The 25980-nt window shown below is 45.7% G+C and overlaps 1 protein-coding gene across 1 annotated transcript; it reads right to left on the bottom strand.

Annotated features, from left to right (window-relative positions):
- Positions 1–819: 819 nt before the first annotated feature.
- LRRC8C (leucine rich repeat containing 8 VRAC subunit C) lies at positions 820–24463 on the bottom strand. The gene is made up of 3 exons (XM_075759870.1): positions 24358–24463; positions 9194–9335; positions 820–6974 (listed from the first exon to the last, which is right to left on the bottom strand). Exons 2-3 carry the CDS (start codon positions 9329–9331, stop codon positions 4704–4706), a joined length of 2409 nt encoding a protein of 802 aa, XP_075615985.1. The 5' UTR covers positions 9332–9335; positions 24358–24463; the 3' UTR covers positions 820–4703.
- Between the last annotated feature and the right edge of the window lie 1517 nt (positions 24464–25980).

Here is a 25980-nt window from a genome sequence, read left to right as displayed (position 1 = left end):
CAGACCAGCTTTCCCAGCTCTCTGCATCTTGGCAGGGAACAGCCCGGAGGTTAAGAGCAGGCGCCGTCAGCAAGGCTTCCTCCTGCTTCTCCATGAGACCTGCCGTGCCCCTGGTGCCAGCTCCCTGCCGGGGCTCATCTGGAGGCAAAGCTGACACGGGGTGCTGTGCTCGCCACTTCCCTTCTCTCCCTGGGACCGCAAGGACCAGAGAGGAGCATTTCTTGCTCCATCTTGGCTGGACAGCACTGTCTTGGTATAAAAAAACAAACCTGGAACACATGATTGCTTCCAACTTAAAGATCCAGAGAAACGAGGAAAACGTACCATGCCAAACACAGGCAGCATGAGCCCATCGCCTTTGGTCAGGAGATTTATAGGGGGTTACGTCAGATGCAAGGGCTAACAGCATCATTTCCCTTAGCAGCGCAGGCACGTGACAGGGGGAGGCAGGAGCCCTCGTGCCCCTGGGTGCCAGCTGCGTGGGGCCGTGCGGGAGCCTGGGCTGGCTCAGGCATCCCCCCCACACCCCCCAGCATCCCCACGCACCCCCCGGCAGAGCACAGCAGGGGAGCTGCTCCCGAGGGGACAGCTTCTTTGCTGGCCAGTGAGCGGGCTGCCGGAGTGAGGGGCTGGAAGGAGAGCACAAGAAGTGAGACCGTGCAGCTATAAATCCTGTCAAGTCTAACGATGTTTTTTCAAGCATATTTTCCTGACTTCCCTCCCAAGGGATCAAACCCAAAAGATGGTTATGTCTGATCTTTAGGTAACCCAGAAACAAAATGTTTCCCAAACAAATAATCACATTGCAGCCTGACAATGTTCATTATTACAAAAGAGCATTTTATTTCCATTTTTTCTGGGTGTACTATATTGCAACGTAACACTACACAGGTCTATTATTAAGATTCTTGCTACCGAATTAAGAAGTTTGTCTATTTGGTCAAATTTCAAAGTTTTTCCTTGGCATTCTTACAGGACTCGTCACCACTTAAGGACATGAATTAGTGGAAGTGCCAGAAATGTGATATGAGACTTGGAGTGGGCGCTTTCCAATCCGAATTTGCAAAAGTTGTTGGGCTTGCTAGATGCAGGAGGTCAGCACAAATATCCGTCCTAATTTTGACAAAGGAGGAGATGCACATCTCCAGATTTTGATCACAAAGTAGATTTGCTTTTCAGGCTTAATGTACTATTAAGGTTGTCTTCTTATTTTTGATGCACTCTTTGTCATCTCTGCTTCCGTAACCAAGGAAGATTTGTATTATTTTTGAGCAAGAATGTGAAATGCCTTGCTTATATTCTGGAATTGTCTTACTTGTTAGGCACCTGATTAATGTAAGTAGTTATATAAACTCATACAAACCATGCCTAAAGTATTATCCACAAAACGTCCATCCATTCTAAGTCAAATACTATAGGTCACAGAAAAGTCTAGTATGCATTGCATGTGAATATACATATGAGCAGTACGTGAATCACTGAGTAAATATGGCACTTTTACATATTTTCCTGGATGTCATACAGAATTAAGAAACAATCTTCTCTTAGCTGACGCATTTCTAAAATACTGTAATATGGTTTTGGAAAATACACCCCACAGACTAGACAGTAAGAAGTTTAGAAAAGTCAACAGTGCGGCTACCTGAGTTTGTTTCATTAAGTTTAAGCAATTAACAGTAATGTGATATTTTATCATTCACTGTGAGCCTGAGGGTTGTCTACCCACAAAAGCCATGCCGCCTAACCCTGCTATAGATAAAACAGCACGGCTCTCCAAGCACGTGGCTCGGCAAGATGATGAACTGACCTAGCAGCTCAGCACCTCCAAAGTGACATGTCCCACCTTCTCCTTGCCCGGACCCCGACTGCAGAGTCCTGTCCCCTTGCTACTCCCACCCCAGTGTCCACCCCATCCTTTGGAGAGCTGATCCAGCAGAAAATTAGTCCCTTTTTTTTTTTTACCAGCTTGGTTTTCTACTGGCTTAGAGAGTTGATTTGTCCTGTGGAGGGATCAGACCAGCACCAGATCAGTAAAGGTACAAAAGAAGCAGCTGGAACACATTGGCAGGAATGGGGAGCACGGGAGGAGGAGGGAACTGCCTTTTTGGTGGCAGTGAGCTGTTAGATTGACTCAGCTGTCTCAGCAGACCAAACCCTGGCAGAAGATACAGTTATTAGCACAAAAGTGCTTAGACTGGTATAGTTTATTCCATCAAAGTGAATAAAGATATACCAGCACAAGGCACTTCATAAACATGTAACTGTGTCCACATGAGGGGTTGCACTGGTATAAGTATAATCAGGAACAAACAAAACCCCCACATCCCCTAAGTAATGTATTTACAAAAATGGTGTAGAACAAGTCTCCAACCTTCAGTTACGAGGTGTGCATAACTTCCGTTCAGAAAATAGACCACAAACTACACATGAAACAATATTAGACACAAAATAAATTAGGGATTCAAAATGCTACATCTAGGAATATAAAGATTTTTAAAAAAAACTTTCAATGTAATCCCGTATTTCAAATCTAAGCAAGAGAACTATACAGCTCCACCGATTACTTGGACATTTTAAACAGTTTACATTCATCAGGGACAACAGCACTTTGGTTTACATAATTAGGTTAATATGAGCAATGAAACATTTCTCTCCCTCACATTACATCCAAGTGAAACACATTTAGAATATATATACTGCCAAGCTGTTCCAATTAAGTGCATTCCATAGACGAGTAAAAGTAGCTCTTGCAACAGCTACACCAGCTATAGGTCTTTAATAGAACTAAATCAAACCCCTTTAAAAAAGCTTGCTTTGATTCCTTCATGCCTGACCCATTTTTGATTAATCACATGGATCTTCTCCAGAACACAGCCAAGCGCAAAAATTAAGTCTGACTTGGTACTGTGGCAAGCCCACATACCAGATTGCATAGCACATCCTGGACTAATGAGGAAATTCTCATTTTAGTTTCTCTCCCCACCTTTATAAGTCAGACTCTTAAAACAACAGTATGCTTTTGTACCAAGCTCAAGAACTCAGATTAACTGTAGCTCAAGACACGCAACGGCAGTTAGAAAACATTTAAGAGCAACCAACCTGACAATCATCAAACAATTATTTTACATAACTTTAAACAATCAGCAACTCAACCTCTGCAATTTATGAACAGCGTTGCCTCCTAGAGAAAGAAGTACTTATTCCTAGATATTCTTGCAAAGCATTGATCCAGTGCCTGCATCTGACTCAAATACGTGTTGTTGGATAGGATGAAGAGATCTCCTCTCAGCAAAATATTTTACTATCCTATGGTTATTTCTGATTAGCTTAAATTAGCTTGTGAGCAGCACATGTGTTATCCTACACCTGCCAAACTTGCCTAAAAGAAAGCAAATGGCTGGATTAAATAAACAACTGAACATGGCTTCAGAGAATAAAGTTCCCAACCTGATGCATGATCATTACAGATTATTAAATTATTTTAAAAAGCAGACTTCCAACTGTATGATTTCTGATTTAATTACTAGCTGGGAGATGAAAACATAGCCTTCATCACTGTCCTCTGGTAGGTTGAGACTTTTGAGAAGTTAATGTATTCATTTAATCTCATTTTTGCAAATCTCCAAATGCTTCTGTGCTGAGCTTATCTGATACCCAAGCTCAATTAAGGAGCATATTAGATGCTATTTCCTTATCAGAAGTTTTACAAACTAAACATGATTGCACTTTTTCTGGATTCTGTTCCTGCAAGATGCCAAGCATCCCAGTGGGGAAGTGAACGGAGGGGAGCCCTTGCAGGACGGGGTGTTCAGTGGAGGACGGGGATTTTTCAAGATAGCGTTTCATCTTGCTGGGTCGACGTTTCCAACACAGTGATTTCATCGCACCCCTTCCATTCAAGTTAGCAGGAAACGGGCAGCTGCATCCCTTTGCACTGTTTGGAAAATCTTCAACGTGAGTCACTTTGGTCCTGACTCCTCTGTGAACTGTGACCTTACTCTTCCGGCACCAGAGAGGAAATCTCAGTGCCTCCTGCTCGGCACAGTGTGTGAACGGAGAGCTGGACTGAACTTGCCAAAAGGCCCTGAAGAAGTTCTGCATGCTCCCTCAGACCCATTAAAATACATGAGGAACCTTTTCTACTTGCTTTGACCATCTGAGAAAACCATGTCATAAATAAAAAAGGATGGTCAGCCCAGATTTGATCTTGTTAGATGTTGAACGCCGCCTGCTGCCACTGAAGAAAAGAGAAAACAGGGCATTCGACACCTGCAGCACCACCCGTTGAAGACCACGTCCTAAGGGATTAACAATAACCAGGAAGACAGTATAATAATCTATTACATATTCTGCAACCCAAAGCATACATCTTAAACACAGTTCCCCTGTTGGGATTACACAAAGGAAAAAAAAAACGAACCAGCAGATAAAACCATTTACTTTTACCAGTAAAAATTAAGTTACAGATATCCTTGTTCTGAGGGCAAAACAAACTTAAAAATATCTTAAAACACTGAAAAAATACGAGAAAATTTTATTTAAAAATATATGTACTCCTTACTCCAAATTTGTTTGTACAGAAAGGATTTCTTTGAAAAAAGAAAAAAAATAATGACAAACTAAATGCATATTTGGAGTATGCACTTTCTACAGCGTATTTGGTTGAAGCGTTATTTCTGTAAAACTGAGCGAGAGGAAGTTAGTTATTCAGCTTTCATTTGTTCCCTGACATCAGAAGGCAATGTTTCAAACAAGGTGTCCTCTACAGTAAAACCAGTCCGCTTCAGAGCTCTACATTCACCGAGCTCAGGTGGAAGGATTTCAAAGTGATTGCCTTTAATATCCAAGTAGGAGAGGAATACCAAATTACCAATTTTAGGTGAAAGGACTGACAAGTTATTTTTCCCAATTTTCAGAGTCTTAAGTTTTTTGCAAAAGTATAGTTCATCTGGCACGCTCTCCACTTTGTTGCAGGTAATGGAAAAGTATTGTAAACTCTGCAGAACTCCTATTTCAGGTGGGATAAAGCGAATGTCATTGTAAGACAAATCCAAATATCTGATTTTGTTGCATAGGAATAGGTGGGATGGAAGAACCTCTATTTTGTTATGGCTGAAGGAAAGCCGCTCGAGACTTGTGAGTTTCTTTATATGCTCTGGGATGTACGTTATACTGTTGTACCACAGCTTTAGGATTGTCAGTTTTCGCAGATGTTGAAAACTTACTATTTCTTCAATGGATTTGAGGTTGTTTTCCTTTAGATCCAATTCCTGAAGACTGAGAAGGCTGAAGACTGCATGAGGAATGCGCTCTAAATCACAATGAACCAATTCCAGCTGTGTCAGGTTGACCATCTTCTTCAGGTTGTTGAGCATCACTAACTTAGTGCCGTCATTATGGATGCACAATTTTTGCAGGTGACTTGAAACATCGACTGCAGATTGTGGGATTTTGGACAAATTACTTTTTATGTAAAGAACTTTAAGGCTTTTAAGTTCCCGAAAAGACTCCAGTGTAATGTTTTTCGAAATATCGTGACTTAGGGAGCCAATTAAATAGAGCTCTTCCAAATTTCTGAGGCCATACATCCAGTGTGGAAGTTCTCTAATGTCATCAAACTTGACACTGAGGATCTTGAGATTCTCCTTCAGAAATGCCAAGGCGGCACTGTGGATCTTCACAGAGCACTGGTGCAACGAGAGCTCCTGGAGATTGTCCAACTGTGCAATGGTTGCTGGTATCATTACATTATTAATTATTTCAAGTTTTAAAGACTGCAGCTCAGTAATTTCAAAAACTGTGTCCGGTAGTCCAGAAAGCATGAAAAGCTGTAGCTCCAAATGGCTATGGGAGTTCGTCTGTAGCCTCTGTCGCAGCTTATCTGCAGTCCACTCGTTGTTTAGGTTCAGCTGTTTCAGCTTATTTTCACTGACTTCAGATAGGAAGACAGCAAATCGTTTGGAATAGAGAGGATCATACTGATCGATCATATGAAGCATAAAAGCAAAGTCATTCTTCACATCTGGGATATCATCAATTCCCGTCTCTTGCCGAACATATTCAAAAGAATATTCTTTCAGTGAACGATAGAACAACCAGTACAGTGTGTAAAGACATGTGAGGCCGTAGATGCTTACAAAGCACAGGTAGCAGTAGGAAAGTTTAGAGAACAGATGTGCCATTGTGTGATTACAGCAAAAATTCTTATATCCTGTCATGTCTTCTATATCAACGTTACAGACTACTGTAAAATTAACTTCTGAGACAAGTGCTGTGTTGTAAGCTATAATAATAAGGAATTTAATTACCTTAAGTACAGTCTGGCGAACGTACATTACGTAGAGTATATCACCCTCCTCCACATGCAGTCTAAATTTCTTCACCTTTTCAAACAGTGCTTTGGCCTGTTCACCTTCTTTCTTATCTAATGCCCCAGGTGTTCCCTTATCCACAACTAACTTCTCAGGGATTGATTTTAAAGACTGTGTCTTGACCAAAGTGCCTTCGGTGCTTGGCTGGATAGTATTAGACTTGTTTATGTTGTTCTTCCTGTTATCTTTCTCTTCAGAGTCTTCTCCTGACACTTCGGATAAGGCTCTTGTTGTCCAGGGAGAATCGAAACATTTCCCAAGTATTGAAATGAAGTGTTCGATTTTGGAGCTGGATCCAGGGAATTTGAACCAAAAGTTACTACACAGCATGAAGACCAGTGTGTGTATAAGGACAAGGTAAGGGAAGTACTTGGCATACCAGTGCAGGGCACGTTCATAGCACACCTGATTTATAAAGCTGTATTGCTGAAGGTCCAAATCAGTCTTCAGTCCTTTCATTTCAACTGTAGCTGGAGGGGTGGATGGCTTGGGTGGAGGAAGGGGGGTTGTATCTGGGATTGTGTTTAACACATTTGAACTGTTAGATTGGTTCTGGCAAGGCTGTACGCGCTTTGGAAGGCATATTATCTTGTCTTGCATGACCTGAAACACATAAAAAGATATCTTTTAAACTGATGTACAAACGATGCTGGCAGTACCAATGGGTAGCTGTCCTTGGAGTTCCTCCAGCTGCCAGGCGTTCCTCCCCACAGCCCGGCACTTGGCCCCACAGGCTGTGCTATTATTATTATTATTATTTTTATTATCATTATTATTATTATTCCCAACAAGACACTTGCTCTATATGCCAAAAACTAGGTCACCCCTTTTCATCTATGGTTAGCTTTCTATAATTTGAATAAGAGGGCACTGACATAATCCAGAAAAAGGAAAAGTGTGGGTAATGCTTCCAGAAAAGAGCAGGGATCTCCTGCATTGCTTTCCCCAGAGACAGACTGTTCTTGCCAGGTGTATTCATCCTGGCTACAGGATGTTCAGAGAGAGCTTAGGCTTGAAAGCAGCATAACTGCATTCATGTGGCTGTATGCTCACACTGTGATGTCTTATCACAACAAAAATGGCTGACAAAGAGCTAACTTGGGCATATCTATGTGGGGACATTATTAATCTTCAGTCTTAATATAGACAGATAGGGATAATGGAGAATTGACGGCATTTGTGTGTGCGTGTGCATGGACGTAATTTTTATTCAGTTTCTCATACGTATACATAGAGTCCTCATACCCACAGTGGTGGGAAAAAATGTAGCTCTGTCCTTGAGTCTGTCTATAATGCAGAAAAAAAAGCAACTTTCGTAATTTGGGCTGGACACCCATGTTGGCAAACAGAGGTCAGAGCACCTTTAGGAACTAATCAGCTTTGGTTTAACTTGGGGTACCAGTTTGAGTTCACTGCAAGGCTCCCTATAGGTCTGAATTTAAAACGTTAATCCATGTGATAAACCACGGAACTCTGTTACTTGCCCTGAATGACTAACTGGGATTAGCCCAAACTAAGAATGTGTGTGTAGTGTAGCTGTATCCTTTGACGTTATGGTTGGTGAAAGCACTAAATATAGGGTTTCCAACAAGAGCCACCAAAATCAGATCCTCCTTGATGATCCACTCTGGTGCAGGGAGATGCTGAGATGAGACCCATGTGTTTTGAACAGTATCAGTGCCATAACTGTTGACATGTCAAAAACTCCTGCAGTTAATCTTCGTCTGTAAATGCTATTCTGATATACACCATTACTTACATTCTGGATTCATGTCTCTGGTAGTAAGTTGGAATAAAAAAAATTTGCCTGTTATTTGCAGTGTTTCCACACATTATTTTCCAGTGCGTGCGCTTCATCTGATCAAGCAGGTAAACTTAAAAATAACAGATGTTCTACTTTGTGTGCTTAAGCAAACACTTAGCTACTGATGCAAAATTCAACCCTTTATAAAGAGATTTTTAAACATGGACATCATATCTTTTCAACTGAAAGTACTTGAAAACGGAGAATACAGACAAAACTACAGTTGATTTCACGTGAAATTTGGGATGTAGTATGTGAAAATCTTGGGCCACCTAAGTGAGCAAATTCCTCTGAAATAAGAGCTCTGTCAATGTGTCCCTTTAGCTCCATTTCTAAGTCATGCCAAGAAATGTGAGATCTGTGTTTGCACTAGTACTATAACTTTCTATTTTTTGTGGAGTCCATCCCAAACAGCACTCTCCATTTCTTTTCAGCTTTTGGCTCTTTAGCAAAATGTAACTGACAGTAATGTCACTTGTTTACATGTAAGCATCCTCAGAGATGCTTTGAAATGGAAGAGGCATAATATTAGTTGTGGGTGGTGTTAATAAAATAAGCACATTCATTTCAAATCTCTTTGAAGCATAGAGACAGAAAGAATATTAACATTTGCCAAATAAAGAAAAACAGAAATTACAAAATTACATTTTTCAAATTTCTAAACAGAAAAATGGTAACAAATAAGAACTTAAGTCGATCATCTGTTTTGTTATGTCAAATCGTGGTGAAAACAGGCATCCAGGCACAAGCCAAAGCAGCAGCTCTTATCTTAGCTGGCACCACTCCATCAACTCTAGCGCAACTGCTGATTTACAGCTGCTAAAAGTCTGGTCTATGTCATTTGATGTTGCTACCTAAACAGCTTTAATCCTGGGACCAGCAAATTTTTGCTTTGTTCACAGTGAACCCAGGAGATAAAAGAAGATGTGACATCATCCTTTTGAGGACCTTCCTTGTTTGTGGTGTTCTTTCAGTACCCCTGAGAGCACCCACCTCGCCTCCATCGCATTTGATTTACCTGTAACGTGCACCCAAACACACCAATCATCAGCATGGCGACGGAGAGATAGTCCGTGAACACATCCCACCAGGGCTTCAGCACCCTGAATGCCGGCTGCTGCTCCGAGAACTGGCGAAATTCAGTCACGGGAATCATCGTCCTGCAAAAGAATAAGTCAGTGCTCAGCCTCCTGCAGTCCATACCCCTCAGTCTGTGCAAGAAAGTACTTCTGTGAGGTTTGAAAAAATCTGATCTGGAAATGAGAAGCCCAGGATGTGGCATAAAAGTTCCCAGCTACCACCCAAGCGTCCCTCTGACACCCCTCCTCAGAAGAGGGATGCTCGTGCTGCCCCCCTGCAGCTCCTGTGAGGAAGTGAGAGCAGGACCGGCATCGGTCCATGCAGGCAGGCCAATCCCTCTCTGCATTGACTCCCACCGTATCTGATGGGTCAACAAGGCCTCCTGAATCCCTGAAAATCCGCCATTCTGTAGACAGAGACATTCAGCTTTATACACGTTAGCCTTGATCTCAAAGGCCTAGTTAAAATGCTTGTCCTGCACTCAAATTTCACAGGCCCTTTTAGCTATTGTGTTTCATTCACTTCCATTTTATTCACAGTGGTTTCATGGATGCTTTGGAATATTTGTGTGCATACTCACTGCAGTTTTAAATCTACTATGTTTTGAGTGCAAGTTGCTAAAGTGCTTTAGCTAACCAAAACTACAAGAAGATCAAGGGCTTTATCTTCACCTCAGATGTTGAGGCTTACATCATCACCTCCTCTGAAAAATCAGCTAACACATGAACATGTACAGGCAAAGCAACTGATTCTAAAGCCTACAGCATATTGTGAAACTGAATCCCTGAGATCAAACCAGCACTGAAACTCCCCGGTAAGTTACGATGGAAAGATAAATTCTCACGGGAATGGAACAAAAATACTCCCAAGAGCAATTTATAAGATTTGTTCTTTAACTAATATTGTAAATGCTCACCACAATCACCTCAAATCTCACTAATATTCAAAGAGTCTATAATCCTGATTCAGCTGAGCACTGGGACCCATTAGTGTGGGTTTGGTGCCATCCAGCTGTGCGCAGGCTTAGCGATAAGCGCACTCTTGCTGATACGCTGCCCAGGGACTGAAGGGATTCAGTTTGCTCAGAGCCGGGGATCCGGTAGGGAAGAACGGCTGCAATGCATCGCAAGTGTACAGCCATCCCAAGCATTTATAACTGACTCCCACTACGCTGGTCATACTCGAGTGGAAAGATGCTCAGTTTGACACCTTCTCAGGGACTGCTGTGTCTCTGCTTGCCCAGCTGAGGTACCACAGTCCCCAAAGGCACAAAGTGACATCTGCAAATGAGCTGGGGTTAGTAGCTGGGCTGGGGCTTGGCAGCTTTTTGAGTGGGTAGCATAAAAACTTCCTCACCCTTGCTCCCTGCTCCCCTCTCCTCTTGCAACCCTTCCACGTTGCTTTAAGTGCTACTTGGCCAGGCAGGAGAATGTCTCTTAGCCTCTTGCCCTTCTAAAATCTGTCCCCAGGATGCATGCCACAATGCCAGACGAAATCACACACAACTCTCGCACAGCTGGAGATCCCCAAGAGGAAGGCAAGCTGTCCTCTGCAGCACTTGCAAATTAATAGACCATCAGTGAAAACGATGGCAATCCAAGACTGACTTCACACAGACAGGTCAGAGACTCGGCAGCATCCATGCCAACAGGCCTGAATTGCTGCAGTGGTGGCGAACGAATGCAGCGTTTGCTATCAAATTGCATGCAGCCAGGAGCTGCAATTCTGATTTTTGTGTGCCTGTCTTGCAAATGCTCAGCAGACACATTGGGGAAGATATAACTCTACAGCACAGAACACTCAGGTAGCTGCTGGGGCAAACCTTTGTTGTCTTTCACTTTTCTTTTAGAAATACCGGTGGGAAAAAATGGATCTCATAAATTAGAGGTGCCCCATGCAGCTTTAAGTACATGCCCAGCACCCCTTCAGCTGAACCCGGGGAGAGGAAACCATCTGCTGGCAGCTCCCAGTGGCACCTGAGCTGAAGAACATCGTGCACTGATCTCTCTTCCATACCCACGTGTATTTCACTGCCCTTGGTAAGTAATTACCCTCCTCCTTTTTATTTCCATGTAAAATGTAGGTGACTGGCAATAGCTGCTAGTAAGGTTGAGAAAATAAGTTTTCTATCAAGCATTGAAAAACATAGAAGGAATACACGAATACAAATGTTAGCTAATCAGTTGCCATGCAACGGTCCTGCTCAAAGCTTTGTAACACATATACCGCCATCAGCTCGGGTTTTGAGGCCAGTTGGCTGACTGGAATGCCATCGGTATACCCAAGAGTACATATTAACAGATTGCTTTAAAATCACAAGGGTTTGACATTTTCTCCACCCCCCCCCCCCCCCCCCCCCCCCCCCAGTAATAACGGCCTATGGGTTCTTTTTCATCTTCTGATGCCACAGCCTCTAGCAGTTCTATTTGTAAGGTTTTTCCAAAAGTATAAACAATTCAAGTGTCAGATAAGACACAATCATGTCTCCTACAGTGGAGCCTCTTGAGAAAACACAAGTGCTCACACGCACCAAAACACGTGGAGCCCCAGTTCTCGCTGGTTAGATGTCCAAGCAACTCGGAGCCATGACATTACGAAAGTCAGCAGTACTGCAACACGGGCAGCACCTGACAGCAGATGGGACTGGAAACCATCTTGCAAATTACTATGCAGGGACAGCTTTCAAGACCAAAAATTAATTTGGCTGCTGCATTTGATAGGTTTCGCTCTGTATTTTTAGGGCACTTTGTTGTACTATATATTTGCTTTATTTCTTCTAAGTGATGTGTGGGGAGCTTAGATGAAGGCAGATAGTTTCTGGCACGACAAATACATGCTGCTCTGATCCCTTTAGAGACTGCTGTTTGCATAGTGTGACTCCTCATTACTAGAGTGCACATACTGTTACGCTGGCTAATGGGCCAGGCCAAAGGAGGCCTGCATACAGAAAGCCTCTCCGAGTCGTGCTAGAAAACCCATCTGTGAGGGTGGAAGGGTTGCAGTCCAACACCAGACATCAAAATCTGTCTGCCACTTACGTTTTTCTTTATTGTTAAAAAAAGAAAACAAATGTTACCAAATGATAGCAATGGTACTGCACATACTAACAGTAAACAAACCAACAAGGTCCAATGACAGACGATATTTTTTAACTTCAGGAAAAAAGACATTCACAAGAAGCTTTAAATAGAGATTGGACATGAAGAAGTGGGATAACTGTTTTCCAGCATCCTCTGGAGAAACCTTACTGCTCCTCCCCTTGCTGCACTAGCAATAAGGAGAAGATGCAGGAAAGAACTGCGGAGAAGCCTAGGCTTACCAGCGCTGCTGGTATCTACACGCAGAACAGAATGACACAAAATTGCTTTGTATTTTTATATATTCTAGCTTCTTTTCCATTCTGGTCTGTCCAGTGACCGAAAGGACATCTATTAGCAGTGGCTCTGAGGCCTCAGAAAAGACACTGCAGGTCCCCATGGCTCAGAGCAATCCTGAAACCCCCTCCTGGCTGTGGCCGGAGCGTGGCTCTTCCCCACTGCTATGCCCAAAGGTGCACGACTGCCAGATTCATTTATAACCACGCACAAACCAGGTCTGTACAAAATAAAGCAATTCAGTCAATCATGAATTTAAACAAATCAATACAGAGATGCTAAAAAGTCACACTGCAGCCCAAATCAGAGCAATCTCTGGGACAGCACATGATCTACTGTAGATTCTTATCTCTTCTTATAACAAGGAGATAGAAGAAAAGGAGTTCAATATTTCAGCTGGTGAAAACTAAGACTAACTTCAGTTCACCCACATTCAAAATGCTATTTAATGGCTCAATACATCGTAGCTGATATGTGGAGTCTGACATATGTTAAATACTATTTAATACTTAGAAAATATTGAATTCTAAATATTGGATAATTTATTCAATTAAAATCAGAAGTTGTTCTCTTTTTTTCTGTCTTGTGTTTCTAATAATCCTCAGTCTCTAGAGAAAAGAAAACCGCACATGAGATAAATCATCTGGTATTCAGCTACCAGCAGGAAATAAAAAAGGAACTTGGATTAAAAAAAGTTGTACTGGCTGTTAAGCAGCACTGCAGAAAAGAGCTGAGGGTTTGCCAGATTAAATAAAAAAAACCAACAAAAAACCACAAAAAAACTGAGGGGAGAGAAATTAGCAGGGGGTTTTATTATTATGTTAAAATTTCTAGGAAATACAGAAGAGTTGATGAGTGAAAATGAGTATGTCATAATAAGGTAAAATACTGGAATCCAGGTACAAGGAAGGTGTGCAAAGAATACGTAATTTCCGCTGCACAGGAAAAGGAGGATCAAATAAGTATCCCAAAGGAACCTGACAAGATAATAAAGAAACAGATATGGCTTATGCTGGAAATAGAGATGTGGAAAAGAATTTTTAAAAATATTCAGACTCTTAGCTGATGTAAACCAGAACAGCTTCCAGCAAAATATCAGATATTTACTCCAGCAGAAAAACAAACGACAGAGATCAGCTAATGCACAGGCGATTAGGAGCAAGACACAATGACATAATGTGACCTGAAAGAGCTAAGGAGAATAAATAGCTCCAAGTGAGAGAGAAAAGTATTGGAAGTAAATTAGACTTAATAAATCAAAAGATTGAATCAAAGGATGATTGTGAAATGGCTGCACCGTGGAGCAAAGCAGCTTCTCGGCAATTGGCCTTCATCAGAGGGAATAAAGGACGGCGGTGGAGACAGTTCGGAAGTAACGATGGCTCTTGCCAGCGTGGCTAAAGAGAAAGACGAGTCGTTTTACAAATCGGGCAATCCGCATGACGTGCACTGCAGAATATAAAGGAAATGATTTAATTAACTTCCTGCCCACTGGCAGCTCAGAGGATGCTCCTGCAGGCAGCCAGGGGGTTTCTGGGCAGGGACCGCCCCTGCAGCACCGATTCCCCCGGGGTCGAGCGGCATGGCCAGGGCTGCTGGGCAGCAGCCGAACCTCTGCCACCAGCGCTGTGTCACCAGGGCCTCTGTGCAAATGGGCACAGAGATGCTGATGAGCATGGTTTCCAGCCATAGCTGTAGCTACCCTACCTCCACCAGTGACAGCAACCCAATGGTCCAGCCCTCCCCAGGCATGGCACCGTGTGCCTGGGCTGGCACTGCTCACTGCCGGGGCTCTTCGGTGGTGCTACCTGTCGCAGCGTGGCCAGCAAAGCCCCAGGGACAAGCTCCGGCCTTGGCTTAATGCTTCGCAAGTAGGCACTGTGAACTGCTCCCCATGCCTTCATGTCCACTGAACTTCTGCGACCTGCCTTGCAGCAGCGCACGAGGGACCCCAGTGAGAGGCAGGGCCCACCGTGCCAGATGGGCAAGTGCTTGGCGACATTAAAGTTTATACTCAGATTCAATCCGAGACATGTGTGATGCACTCCCTCATGGAGCTGTATTCATCGTGCTCCACGAGAGATGCTTTACAAAGAAAAAACACTTTACTACTCAGAGAAGCGCCTCTTGGTGCAACCCCGAACAAAAGCACTTTTAGCTTCCAGCAGCTGCAGGCCCCAAGCTCCAGCTATTGCTAAGTGACAGTTACTATTTTTAAGCAGGTTCTCACAGAGTAACTTCATTCATTTTATGGAGCATAACCGTGTGGACTGACACCAGCCCTCAGCAGAATCAGAAGGTGCACTGCTGGAGAGCGGTCCAATACCGGTGAAAACTGCCGTGCCGCCCCTGCCTGCCCCACCTCAGCTTTCAAGGCACAGTTTGTAGAGACACTGCGATTAAAAAAAGCACAGTGAGTGAAAAGAAATAACCCTGCCTCTATCTCACCTGCGGCAGGTCCACCAGTGCACATTCCTCACTGAGACAGACCCCCAGCAGCTCCCACCAGCTGCTCTGTGCCCTTCCACGGGCAATGCTTGATATCGCCCGTTGACACCAGCCAGCCTGTGCCCCAGCCATGGCCTCCTTGCCCAGCAAAGCCCAAAGGCCCGTCCCTGCGCTTCGCTGACCCTCACGCGACAGAGAAGCAGCATCACTGCTGCTTCATGTGCTGTAGGCGGGAGACCAGGACTTGCCAGAGCTGTGTGTGCCAAGCTACAGGTGTTATTTGCCAGCAGTCAAGCCCTCTGCTATTTTATCCTTCCATTAGTGGTTACTCAATCATGCTGCCATGCGCTGAAGCAATCACTGTCATCTACCACTTGTTTTAGGGGAATGACCACGGCCACACACCAGAATCAAGACCTCTGGGTGCTGGACAGGCGATTAACATCCAGAATGTATCAGTTCCGTAGGGGCAGGGTATAGTTTCATCAGAGGGAAAAAGGAGGAGGAACATAGCAGGATGAGAGAGACAACACTGCAGAAATAATGACATTTACAACTGGAAAGCATATTAAGTTGGTGAGATTTCTTAAGCTGTCTAGAAAAGATGTTTAAATGATTACCCGGCTGACATTTAACCACATTTCCCTGACATCACATCAACCCTCCTCAGACGTAGGATCCACGCCACCGTCTCCTCAGAGTCCAAGCAAGTCCCAGATGCTACGGATATGGCCCCGACTCCCCCAGAGGGAAAGAGCCTTCCTCATGGCGTGAGGGGCCTGGGGCTGGTGGCCACAGGGCCACAACCGCAGCCCAGCTGAGCATGCCGGGAAGGGTCAAGGCTGAGATGTCCTCAAGAGACAATTCAGACTGGGACTGCTCGGTCTTTCACATCAGAGATCTACTGAATGGAGTAAGTGCTGGGCTGGGCAAAACCTGCCCTCCTGGCTGTTTTAAACATACTGCATGTGTTAGGATAAATTATGAAATGCCTTTTGGGAATAGTGCTGCAAGTAGGTCTCTGGGTTGGTTCCCATACATGATTTATTGCGTATTCATCTTCATTAAAGGAACAGAGCACAGCACATATTTCACACACAACGAGCCTGTGACCCGGGAGCAGGGACTCAGCAGAGCCCGAGTGCTGCGGGCCACATGTGCAGGGCCTGCGCCCCGGTGGGCTTTGCTTTTCACAGGACACGGCACCGCACACCCTGAACATTACAGCCCGCTCTCCTTGGTTGTAAACATTTGTCACTCTGCATAAATACCACAGAGTCGCTTTTCAGGTGGTTTGGTGCTGTGTGGCCTCAGCCGCCTTGGGCCAGGAGCTGAAGTTGAGCTGAATGCTTCTCAGCACAGGGCCTGAGGCTGCACTGAAAAGCAGAATTTTGCATTGCCTGACTGGGAGCTACACACTGAGACAGTTAAACGAGCAGGGATAAGGGAATTTCACAGTCAGGTTCAGGGTGATGTATTCTTAAATACCCAATTTAAAAGCACTGGTCTAAGCAGAGCCCCAGGGCTTAGGCCCACAGTCTCCTCGAGCCAGGGATAGTAGGCACAGCCTGGCACTAAAATGGCTTGGTACTAACTTTGTCAGTCATAGTTTCTGTTGATTATAACTTTGCCAAATTTGTATTTGTGGCTGGGGTGGGGCCCCTGAAATGATCATAAGGAAAAACCTGCCTACTTTAAAACAAAATTTAAATTAAGATCTAGCCAGCAATTGTTCAAACCATTTTTAGAAACAAGCTTAGGGGAACAACACTGGACTGTGAACACCACAAAACTTGTGGACTTTTTATTTTAAACTTTCCAGAACCTCATGCCCCCATGCCAAAATTTGGTCTATGTATCGGGGACATACTTCTTTCTGCAGCATGAACAGCTGCCCACAGCTGGCTAATTTATAAATCTTTGGAAACTGTGGTTTTGCATGTATCCTTTGATCTCAGCAGCTGAACACTTCATCTTCAGCGCGTGTCCAGGAGCTCCTGGCACTGCCTGTGCTGGCACCACAGATCACAGATAATGAACCTGCTTCACTTCATCACCTAACCGGGAGAGGACTAAAAGTGGACCCAGGGCCAAGGCACCAAGTCTGGAAAACTGAGATTAGACTAAAGGTGAAGTAAGATGATAAGGGCTGGAATTAGCAACTCCTAATTCCCAAGAGGTTGATGTTCCATCCTTATCTGTGTTTTCTCACTGACGTGGTTTAGCCGCCAGAACCAGGACACTCACACACATTGTACACGTAGTGAAATAACGTCTGAACTACCCTGACATTTGGGTTTGGTAATTATCTTGCTGTATGTTTGCACTGACCAAAACGTTCAGCATTTTGCTAAGTGGAGGTGTTGGTCAGTTTCCGTGTAACATACAATAATACCTCTGCTACTAACTTCTCCCTGTATTTGAGGCATTTCAGGAGACTCGTTTCCATGTAGGGCTTTACAGCAAATGGTCTTTCCTGTAATAAAATTTATAAAAAACCTAACCGGTCAACACTTTTTGGTTGGAGCGCTGGCTACTTGGGAGTATGGCAAAAAAGTATCACATGCTGCCACTTTTTCAGACATGATGGGTTACTTTTTGTCTGTTGATTGTAACAGAGATTTTCATAGGAAGAAATACCATCGTTCTGAAGTAAGAAATACAAACAAATGATGCTGTTGTTTAAACATAAATCCCATGTTAAGGAACTGGAAAACTATTAAAAACAAACCGTTTGCATCCAAACAATTATTTTTAAAAGTCCATGTATTTACTGTATTTTCAAACAAACTACTTGAAATTCCTCTTCTTGGGGCTGAGGTTGGCAATGAAATGTGGCCTGAAGGAGCAACAGAGCGTGAGTCAGGGTCCCCCATCGGGACCCGGCTGTGGGCTCCTTCTGCTCCCCTTTGGGCACACCACATCGCCCTGCCGCACCGCTGCTTCTCCAGTTGAAAAACAGAAAGGTCTCTACTTTCTTTGCTACCTTTGGTGGGAAATATGAATGAATAGTACTGCAAGATTGTAACATACTACTTTGTCCAGTTTCCTGCAATGGTTGAGTCTAAACCGACAGCGTGCCAAAACTTCCATGCAAAGCCACTGCAGTTAATTTGATTTCACACTACACATTACCAAAATTATGTCACGCTTGGTATTAGTCTGCAAGCTGGGGAGCAGACAAAATACAATCAGCCTATGGAAGATACTATCCCAGCAATCCCAATTTGGTGGTCGTACAAAGTGTGTGCAACCCGTGCAGTTTTCACAGGGGCCAAACCTGCACCGATGGGATGAAAGCAGGCTGGCCAGGACCAGGCTGTCCCCTGCGTGACAGCCGTTCAGCGTAGAGACAGGGTTTTGTTTTTAGATGCACCGACTGGAGAAGGCCAGGCCATGCCACCTGAGCTCCAGCACAGTCACAACCCAGCCACTGTAAAACTGCCCTCCGTTACACCAGCTGCCACAACCGAGCCTCCCCAGTGCCCCGGCTCTGCAAGGCCACAACTGTGGGCAAGGCTCCAATGAATCACCGGGGATTTAGTTGCTTGAGAAAACTGAAAAGGGTATAACTTCCAGAAACTTGCTGAACATGTAGACCTTTTCCATTGTTTCCCCTCTGAGTTACTGAGGCCCACACTGCAAGCATCCAGCTTACATTTAGGTTTTGGCTGCCTCTCTGCCTAACAGCCAGGAGGGAGCATGGCGGATTCAGAGGTGGCAGTGAAGCCTCCTGCTCCACTGTCGGGGCTGTCCGTACCATCAGCTGCAGCAGTGGAAGCTCAAAGGCCTGAATCCAGAACTCAGAGGAAACATAAGGGACGTAAAGAGGATGCATACAGGACGTAAAGAAGAAGCAACTTTAATAAACTGCATTTCAAAAAATACGCTGCGATTTCCCCCTACACATACAGTAAGTGCTGCTTTGGCGACAGATCCCAGACAATAACCTTGCTGGTTTTTTTAATTGAGTCATAGTACTTTTTCATGTATTACACACCAAAAAGACTTCCTATTGTCAGCAGCTCTTTGACTTTGACTTGGTTGCACTGCAGACACAAAACTCTTCAGGGCCAGATTTCTGCCAGATAAAGTCTCAGTGAAATCAATCGGAGTTCTTTCTGTACCAAGCACACAGGCCTGTGTGGAGATTTGGCTTTGCTGAGCTATTTGTCCAGCTGTAAAGAAAAGTACACTCTACGCATTTCTATGTCAAAGACTACTTCAAAGGCAAGACTTACCATTTTTTCAGCTCTGGGAGTAACATTCTTAGTTTATCAGGGCTATCACTCAAGCTGCCGGCCCTCTTTCCAGAGCTGCAAAATGTTCTTAATGTGAGTGAAAACCTTTAACGGCAAACCAAAGCACTGAGCAAGAAACTATCCAGTGAGTGGTATTTTAGTACTTCTGAAATATGTCTAAATGATTGAGAAGAGTAAACTCACATCAAGCTTTAATCAAAGTTACACCAGGCTTTCCACAAACACTTATTTAACATACTCAGATAATGAAGACAGAAACAATGGCACAGAATGTCATAGGACAGACGCTATTACACAAACGAGTGCCACTCATTGTCAAAGGAATAGTCAGGGGCTTCGGGCTAATACAAGTGCTCGTCAGAAAAAAAATTCAGCTGATATAATTAAAAATTAATTCCTAATTGGGACAGGAAGCACAAAGGGTCCATTCTGAGTCTTAAGCAGTTCAACCATCTGAAAAGTTAGTTAAAAACTTTTTATGCAGTGATTGAGCCAAAAACATTAAAGAAATGCTTGTTTTCACGATTTGTGAGACTTTCTCATATAAAGGATCTTTTCTGCTCCCGCCTGCATGCTACACAAGAGAGCTTTCTAAACTTTGCAATAGTCTTATAAAACATGGATCCCAAAACGCGTGGATAAACACACAGGTATTCTGAGCCTGGAACACAGCTGATGTATTTTCCTGCCCCCAACCATCCTTTGTGACAAAAATCCCCGACACTAAAAATAAAGCTCATAGTCTCATCCATACTCCTGAAAGAACGAAAAAGACCGACGTAGATAAATTCAAGCACATAAAATGGATGTGATCTACACATACTCAGAGATAAACATGAACAGCTACAGAATCAGAATCGCTATTCACATAAGATGACTTTTAAAGATTGTAAACTTTAGAGATGGAGAAATCCAGAGCTCCCTGCCTAAATTCTCTATTGGACTTTTACAGTGCAGTGTCCAGCCACAGCCCACTGAAGAGGGATTAGCTCTAAACTCATTCCATGAAAAGTCTGTTGCTGCATCATAAAACAGAAGGAAAGGCTGTAGCCATCAAGCCTAAACTTTGTGAGATCAAAGCAGTTGCTGGGAGGGTTCTGCCCATACTATAGCAGGTGTGCAGGTCTTTGAAATTACGTTGTCATGGACAAATAATGGCAAAGAGCAAATACTCTTTGTAATCACATTACCTTTAAAAAGTGGCTTTTCTGACGATATTGTCTGTGAACATCCATCTTGCTCAATAAACTTGCATGAAAACTATCTACCCCTGAGAATGCTCATCAAGTATTCACATCGACTGGAAAATGAGATCTCTAATGGTGCTCGCTCAGAACACCAAACCTGCTTTCTGACAGCAACCTGCACTTCTAAGCTGTTGCATTCTGCTGTAAATCACACGTATATCAGGATCTTATACTGCTGCACGCTCAGGGCAGGGCTTGACCTGCACACTGCTTCACTATATGCTCCAGAGCAAGCAATTAATCCAAGCTCCCACCTTGCTTTCAGTGATGAGTAAGTAAAACTGGAAATGTTCTTAGCGCTTCAGCAGTCTTATTGCTGGCTTTTTGAATTTTGGATTCCCACCAATACAAAATCACTATGTGCTATTGCCACTGAAGGGAGACGCGAGCTAGCGTCTCCATGTTCAGCAGATCATAGTTTAGCCCAGGATTTGAAGTTGGTATAAAAGGCTGGATGCTGCTCACCAGCAAGTCAGTGGAAAAGTTAAAGTTTACTTTGACAGAGAGAGAAATGGATTTTTAATGCTACTCTACAGGACCAAACATTTTCACATGTGCTGGTTCAAATTCAGTGGAACTTTGTACGCTCGCTGTGACAGCAGCGTTAGCAGCTCCCCATGGAGAACAGTGCCATTCTGCGCTTCAGGGGAGGCGTTTGTTTTACTTTAAAACCAAGAAGAAACATGCACTGTATCTTAATGCAGGATTCTCCCAAACAAATGGAAAATGTGCAAAGCACATACATGGCAATATCCTACCTTTTAAAAATCTGACCTGATCAAACACTAGATTGTAAAGCAACCCTTCATGGGAGATGGAAACAGAGTGGGCACAACCTCCATACTGGAAAAAAATGCCGGAAAAAGTCATCCTGGTCCAAGCCTATGACTCTCTGGATGATACAGTTGTAAAGTTTATGCTGTGTCTGATTACCTGCTTGTGTCAGGCACTAAAATGTACAGTGAATACAGCGCGGGAAAGCTGACCCAGGGTCTGTCAGGTTGAAAGGCAGCTCTAAGACACTTTGCCTGCCTGGGGATGGGAAGGCAGCAATGCCTGACAAATGAAAGCAACGGAGCAACAGCGTACGCATGCCCAAGAAGGTGAATCAAACCTACTGTCTTCCTAGCGGGAAACAAACATCAACCCCAACAAAAGTAATTACACTATAGCTTGAATTTGCATTAGAGTTTTGTCACACAAAATCCCTGGACAAACAGCTAAAGGATGAAGAAGAGAGTAAAGTTTCCATTATGTTGAGCATGTGAAATCCAACACTTGTTAACATTCTTCTGACAAATCATTTTGGAAGGAAAATGGATTCTTTGCTTTACTAAGTAAGGTTTTAAGGGATGTATTTTGGGGGTCTTTTCTTTTTTCTGAAGCAAATGATTTCATTTTCAGAGTTTTCTTTAATATATAGCCCCTCCTCTGCCCTTCACAACTCTGTGGCAATGAGGACAATATCTTTTCACTAAATTTTCTCAAAGAGGAAAAAATCTTGTAAAATCAAACTCTAGCTTCTGTCACTGTGAATTGTTTGGACAGTAATTGAATTTTTTTTTTACTTCCCGAGCATTCAAAAGGGCTTGGGCTGGGAAGTGCCTTTCTGGTGGTGAATAGGAGCCACTTCAACCAGTTGCAACTGAGGTCAATGGACAATCAGGGGAACTGCTCCTCCCAGCACTCTCTGACCCAATTCACTATTTCGGGTCTTACTGTGCCCTCACTCTGGTGCTAAGGCCACCTGAATATTGTTTAACCCTCTCCACTGCCCAGCCCCGATGCCGCCCCCCCCCCCAGTCAGAGCCCCTTATCGTGGGCCTCGAAAACCAGACACCGAGGTGGGATGTGGCTGCCTCAGGAAATCAACTGGAACTGGTAGAGGACTGATTGCAAGATAGCGCCAAGCACCGAGGCAAGGAAATTGGATGAAGATTTCAGCAGTCTCTGATTTTGTTCTTCACTGACAACCAGCACTGGCCTTTTCCAATACCCGGCATACAAGATTAACTAACTAGATTTTTAGGCTTTCCATCAGAAAGTTCCTTTCTAAAATTGCTTACGAGAGTAAATAGCAACAAAAAAACCCACAGAAAGTTATATTATGGTAAAACCTCCAGCAGGGCCCCATAGTATTCAGACTGGAAGAAAACAGCATCACAACTGCCACACATTTAGCAAACTCAGAATGTGACTGGAAAAGGAAATGATTCAGAAACCACAGGTGCCGAGCACCAGGCTGCCTCGCCTCGCTGGCAGCCCCCAGGCACGGGCACATGTGAGACAGCAGGAATCCAAGGCCAGGTTAAACTTAGGGATCAATGCAGAACTGTGCTCAGCCCGGCTCTTGACGCTGATCTGCGCCACAGGGGCAAGCAGGCATTTCCAGAAGAGTGAGCGCTACCCTCCTGACTGCTTCGGTCATACCAAAAAGAAAAGTAAAAGCAGGTCTAGTATACCAGGGGGAGGGGGGGGAAATAGGCGTACTTGGTTGAATTGGAAAGGGAGATATATTTTTAAAAATTTATTTCCAAAATTGCCATCTTTTTCTCCACCATCTTGCAAAGCACCTTTCTGTCTGTCCAGTTTTTTACAACATCACTCAAGCCTACAGTGCTTTATAGGAACAAACATATACGTGTGTGCCTTCAAACAGTGCTGCTCATAATACTCTTTTCTCACAGAAAGTACTTATTCCAAAAGTGAAAAGAAAAAAAGGGCAAGTCATAACTCACATAGTTATCTGTACAATAAAATTCCTCACTTCTAAACATTTTCATCCTAATGAAATTGTAGTAGAATACAGTCGGCAGTCTTCCATAAGCCTCTTAGTTTGCTTGGTCAACTCTTTCCAGTGAACTGGGCAAACTGCATTTCGTGAATAATGAAGAAAACCGCCCATCATACTGCGACAAGGCAGAGTTGGTTTTAAACCGATTTAAAATCAGGATTATTTTTTTTTTAAAAAAAAATCTCTTCGAAAACAGATCCACAGACGCCTGAGCCCCGCAGTGCCGCCGGGGGCTGCGCTCCCCTCCGAGCCGGCGGCAGGGACCCGCCAGGACCCCCGGGCACGGAGCCGCTGCGGAGGGACCGCGCTCCCCGCAGCCCCTCTGCCCGCCGGCGGGCACGGTGGGAGCGCGGCTGAACCGCCGCCTCCCCGTCCTGCTCGCAGCCTCCCCGTAATGCCGGTTGGTTTGGTTGGGGTTTTGTTTTGGTTTGGTTTTGGGGTTTTTTTTTTTTTCGGGGAAAACAGAGTCAAGGGCTTCCCTCGAGCCGCCCGTCTCCACGGCGATTGTTTCGCCTCCCCCCGCGCCGACCCCGCTCCCGGGAAGCCCCGCTTGGCACCGGGCCACCGCCCCACGGGGCACCCCCGGGGCCGCCCGAGCGCCGCGGCCCGGCAGCGGGGTGCCCCTCCCGGCAGGGGATGGGGTGGGGCGGGGGGCTGCCGCGGCCGCTTCCCGGCGCCCCTCCGCGGGGGATGAGGCGGCGGCGATCCCGGATAAAGTTTGGCTCCCCCAGCGCTGCCCGGGGACGGGGGCGGCACCGGCGATGCCGCCGGCGGGCAGAGCGGCGCCCCTGCAGCGGCTGCCCGGGCCGGGCCGGGTCGCTTCTCCCCGCGGGGGTGCAACGCCGGGCCCTGCGGCGGCTCCGTCCCCGCGCGGCCCCCCCGGGGCCCCCTCCCCGCGGCGATGCCCCGGCGCGGCCCCGGCCGGTGCGGGCAGCGGAGGGCCCGGGGAGCGGCAGGCCGGGCGCGGCAGCGCTTACCTGGTGCGCGTCCGGGTGGGGGGCGCGGGGTCACGGACGGTGGCGGCCGCGCGGGAGCGCGATCATGCCGCGGTGCGGGGCTGAGCGCGGCGGGCCGGGCCGGGCCGGGCTGGGCTGGGCTGGGCCGGGCGGGGCGGGGCGGGGCGGGGAGGGGAGGAAAGGCAGCCTGCAGCTGCGCTCCGCCCCCCGCGGCCGCGGGGCCACGTCTCCGGCCTGACGTACACGGCGGGGGCCGGGGGGCGCCGGTCGGGCCGGGCCGGGCCGGGGCTGGGCCAGGCCAGGCCGGGCAGCCCCCGCTGGCGGCGGCGTTCCGGGCGTGCCGCCTCGCAGGCCCGGCCGTGGCGGGCGGGACAGCCGCGCTCCGCCCGCCCCTTCTCTCCCGTGAGGCCGGGCAGGAGGGAGCCGCTAACGGTAACCGACGGCCGAGGCCTCCGGGAGGGCCCGCGGCATCCCCGGCTGGAGCGGCCAGCGGCGGCGGCCGGCCGGAGCTGCGAGGTGGGGGCCGGCTGAACAAATCCGGCGTAAACGGGCCGGGCATGGGGGGTGTTTCTTCTCCTCCACAACGTGCAGTTGGTGCCGTGGGAAGGAGTTACGGGTGGACGGGAGCCGCGAGTGGCCGGCGGCTTTGGTCCGTGTCTGGAGGGTGACAGCAGAAACTGTGATGGAAAGACCTCGACCTCAACGCACAGGGCCGTGGAAAGACTATAAACAGACTGGGCTGTAAAGCGCCTGGGATTGCATTAACAATAGGAAAGCGTCTCAAAGAGTGACAATTGGAAACGCGAACTTCTGGCCCAGCAATTCAAAAAGCGCAGACTGAAAACTGCTGTTGAAAGAAACCACATAGTCGCAGGGACTTTTGTCCAACATTTTCGAGAAAGATTTACGTCTCTGGCAGAACGAAGAGACGGGACAAATTCTGCATCAGAGGGAGGTACTTGCCCTCTAATGACTTGCCCCTAACCCTAGGGATAGTGTGTGTATCCCCTTAGGGACAGTACAAATATGTAAACAGAGAAATACAAATATATATGCCCACTGGGGGGGGAGTTAATGGAAACAAACACAACATGAAGCATCACAGCTGTTTGGCTGCAAAAATATTAACTGGATTGGGACGTGGACCGAAGGTCTGCCATGGATAGCTGTGGTTAGTTCTGACTTCATGTACTTTGTGACCCATCTGCTTCAGGGCAGACTCAGGTTCCTCATTTGGGAATTGCTGATGTGATTTATAGCTGTGGGAGTTCAGCTCATCGTTTGACTGAAGTGTTTGCTTAAGTGCTTGCTGTGCAGAGCTGCTTGCCTCAGCTGAAGCCCGGAGGCTTTCTGAGGCACCTCAAGAAATGAGGTTCTGAATCTGCCAGGAGCTGGAAGAGGTTGTTGGCATAGCTCCCTCACGGTCCTTCGGAGCCGCCAGCCTAAAAGATTTCAGCAATATTGCACCATTACGTAATTTTAAGTGTTGGCCCCATGCTTTGGGGGATATGGCTGAGGAATAATCCAGGACAAACGAGCAAGATTTCCATATGGACAAAAGCACTGGTTTTCCTTTTTAAGCTAAAAAAAAATGGTTATGGTGACTGCTGCATTCATTTTCTTTTTATTGGTTTCTTTCCATTA

Source organism: Balearica regulorum, chromosome 8, assembly GCF_011004875.1.
Source record: "Balearica regulorum gibbericeps isolate bBalReg1 chromosome 8, bBalReg1.pri, whole genome shotgun sequence".
Lineage (NCBI taxonomy): Eukaryota > Metazoa > Chordata > Aves > Gruiformes > Gruidae > Balearica > Balearica regulorum.
The sequence above is the reverse complement of the archived record's forward strand: the minus strand, read 5'-3'. Positions and strand labels throughout refer to the sequence as shown.

Excerpts from the sequence above, each read along its gene's own strand:
- LRRC8C (XM_075759870.1), bottom strand. The coding sequence starts at position 9,331 with ATGATTCCCGTGACTGAATTTCGCCAGTTCTCGGAGCAGCAGCCGGCA. Across the intron at positions 6,975-9,193 it reads TGTTTGGGTGCACGTTACAG|GTCATGCAAGACAAGATAAT; the intron begins GTAAATCAAATG and ends TATGTGTTTCAG.